Here is a 1,348-nt window from a genome sequence, read left to right on the forward strand (position 1 = left end):
TAGGGACCAAATTGGCCAAAAACTAGGATAAACTATTGCATCTTCTCTGCATGATTCTTATGTTCTTGAGTCCACCTGAGCCACCAAAGACTCCATACTCTGACACCGACTCGAACAACATGCTTGCCACGATTTTGACACCACGACAGCTGGCATGCTAGGTAGAGGGTAGCGTTAAGTGTGATTCTAGATCTATGGTGGCTAGAGCCACCCGCTAGGCATCTGTCGCCGGCTAGCTAGGGAGATCTATGATGTCACCAAGGCACCGCCAGCGGGTGCTATCCTCACCCATAGGAGATCGGGCCAGAGGAGGGCTTGCCCCTAGCACGACGTAGCTCTACTCCATGGTCTATGGGGGAGGACCAACTCTATCGCCCCCATGACTCCCTAGGGACCTGCTGCGGGGGTCAACATGGTGAGCAGGGTGCCACTACGATGCCTTCACTGGTTGGAGGTCCCCATCACCTTTTGCCGCTAGGACTACCCACGACACATCCCTAGTTCGGGTTGTTTCCCACTCATCATTGACCCCATCGACGGATAGGCACGCCTCATGAAGGTGCTGATGGATGGTGGGAGCGGCCTCAACATTCTCTACGCCGACACACTCGACCATATGGGGATCTCGAGGAAGGACCTCTTCCCTGGCAGGGCACCCTTCTTCAAGATCATCCCCAGAGCCCAAGCCACTCCTCTTAGAAGCATCTGGCTCCCTATCATGTTTGGGGATCCCGCTAACTTTTGGAAGGAGTACCTTGACTTTGAGGTGGTGGATTTTGCTAGTCCTTACCATGGTCTATTGAGGCGGCCATGTTACGGGATGTTCATAGCCATCCCGTACTATGGGTGCCTGAAGCTCAAGATTCTCGGCCCGTAGGGGGTCATCATGGTGGCCACCTCTATGATCGAGGCGTATCACTGCAAGCAGGAAGGCATGGCCCTCATCACGACCGACGTCGCCACCGCCAACTTTGCCCGAATTCGGCGCTAGCCGAAAGATGAGCCCCCGAATGGCTCAAAAGGGAACACAGTGGTGGCCTTCTGCCTAGCCGACGACACCAAGACGATCCAGATCTGCCCCGAAGACCCCAAGAAGCAACTCTGCATAGGTGACGACATGTCCCTAGACATGGAATCAGCCCTCATAGAGTTCCTATGCAACAATGCCAACGTCTTTGCGTGGAAGCCCTCCAACATGCCGGCATCCCCTGAGAGATTACCGATCACCGCCTCAACATCAAGACTGACGCCAAGCTGGCACAGTAGCACCTCTGCCACTTCGATGAAGAGAAGCGTAAGGCCATCAGAGAGGAGCTCACCAAGCTACTCGACATCGGCTTCATCAGGG

General features: G+C 54.9%; 1 protein-coding gene across 1 annotated transcript; it reads left to right on the top strand.

The window, feature by feature from the left end:
* The first annotated feature begins 553 nt into the window (after positions 1–553).
* LOC136468657 (uncharacterized) lies at positions 554–877 on the top strand. Its single transcript, XM_066467147.1, has one exon. It carries the CDS (start codon positions 554–556, stop codon positions 875–877), a length of 324 nt encoding a protein of 107 aa, XP_066323244.1.
* Positions 878–1,348: the final 471 nt, after the last annotated feature.

This window comes from Miscanthus floridulus, chromosome 8 (genome assembly GCF_019320115.1).
Source record: "Miscanthus floridulus cultivar M001 chromosome 8, ASM1932011v1, whole genome shotgun sequence".
In the NCBI taxonomy this organism is placed as follows: domain Eukaryota; kingdom Viridiplantae; phylum Streptophyta; class Magnoliopsida; order Poales; family Poaceae; genus Miscanthus; species Miscanthus floridulus.

Coding starts and splice junctions, on each gene's coding strand:
- LOC136468657 (XM_066467147.1), top strand. CDS start 554: ATGAAGGTGCTGATGGATGGTGGGAGCGGCCTCAACATTCTCTACGCC.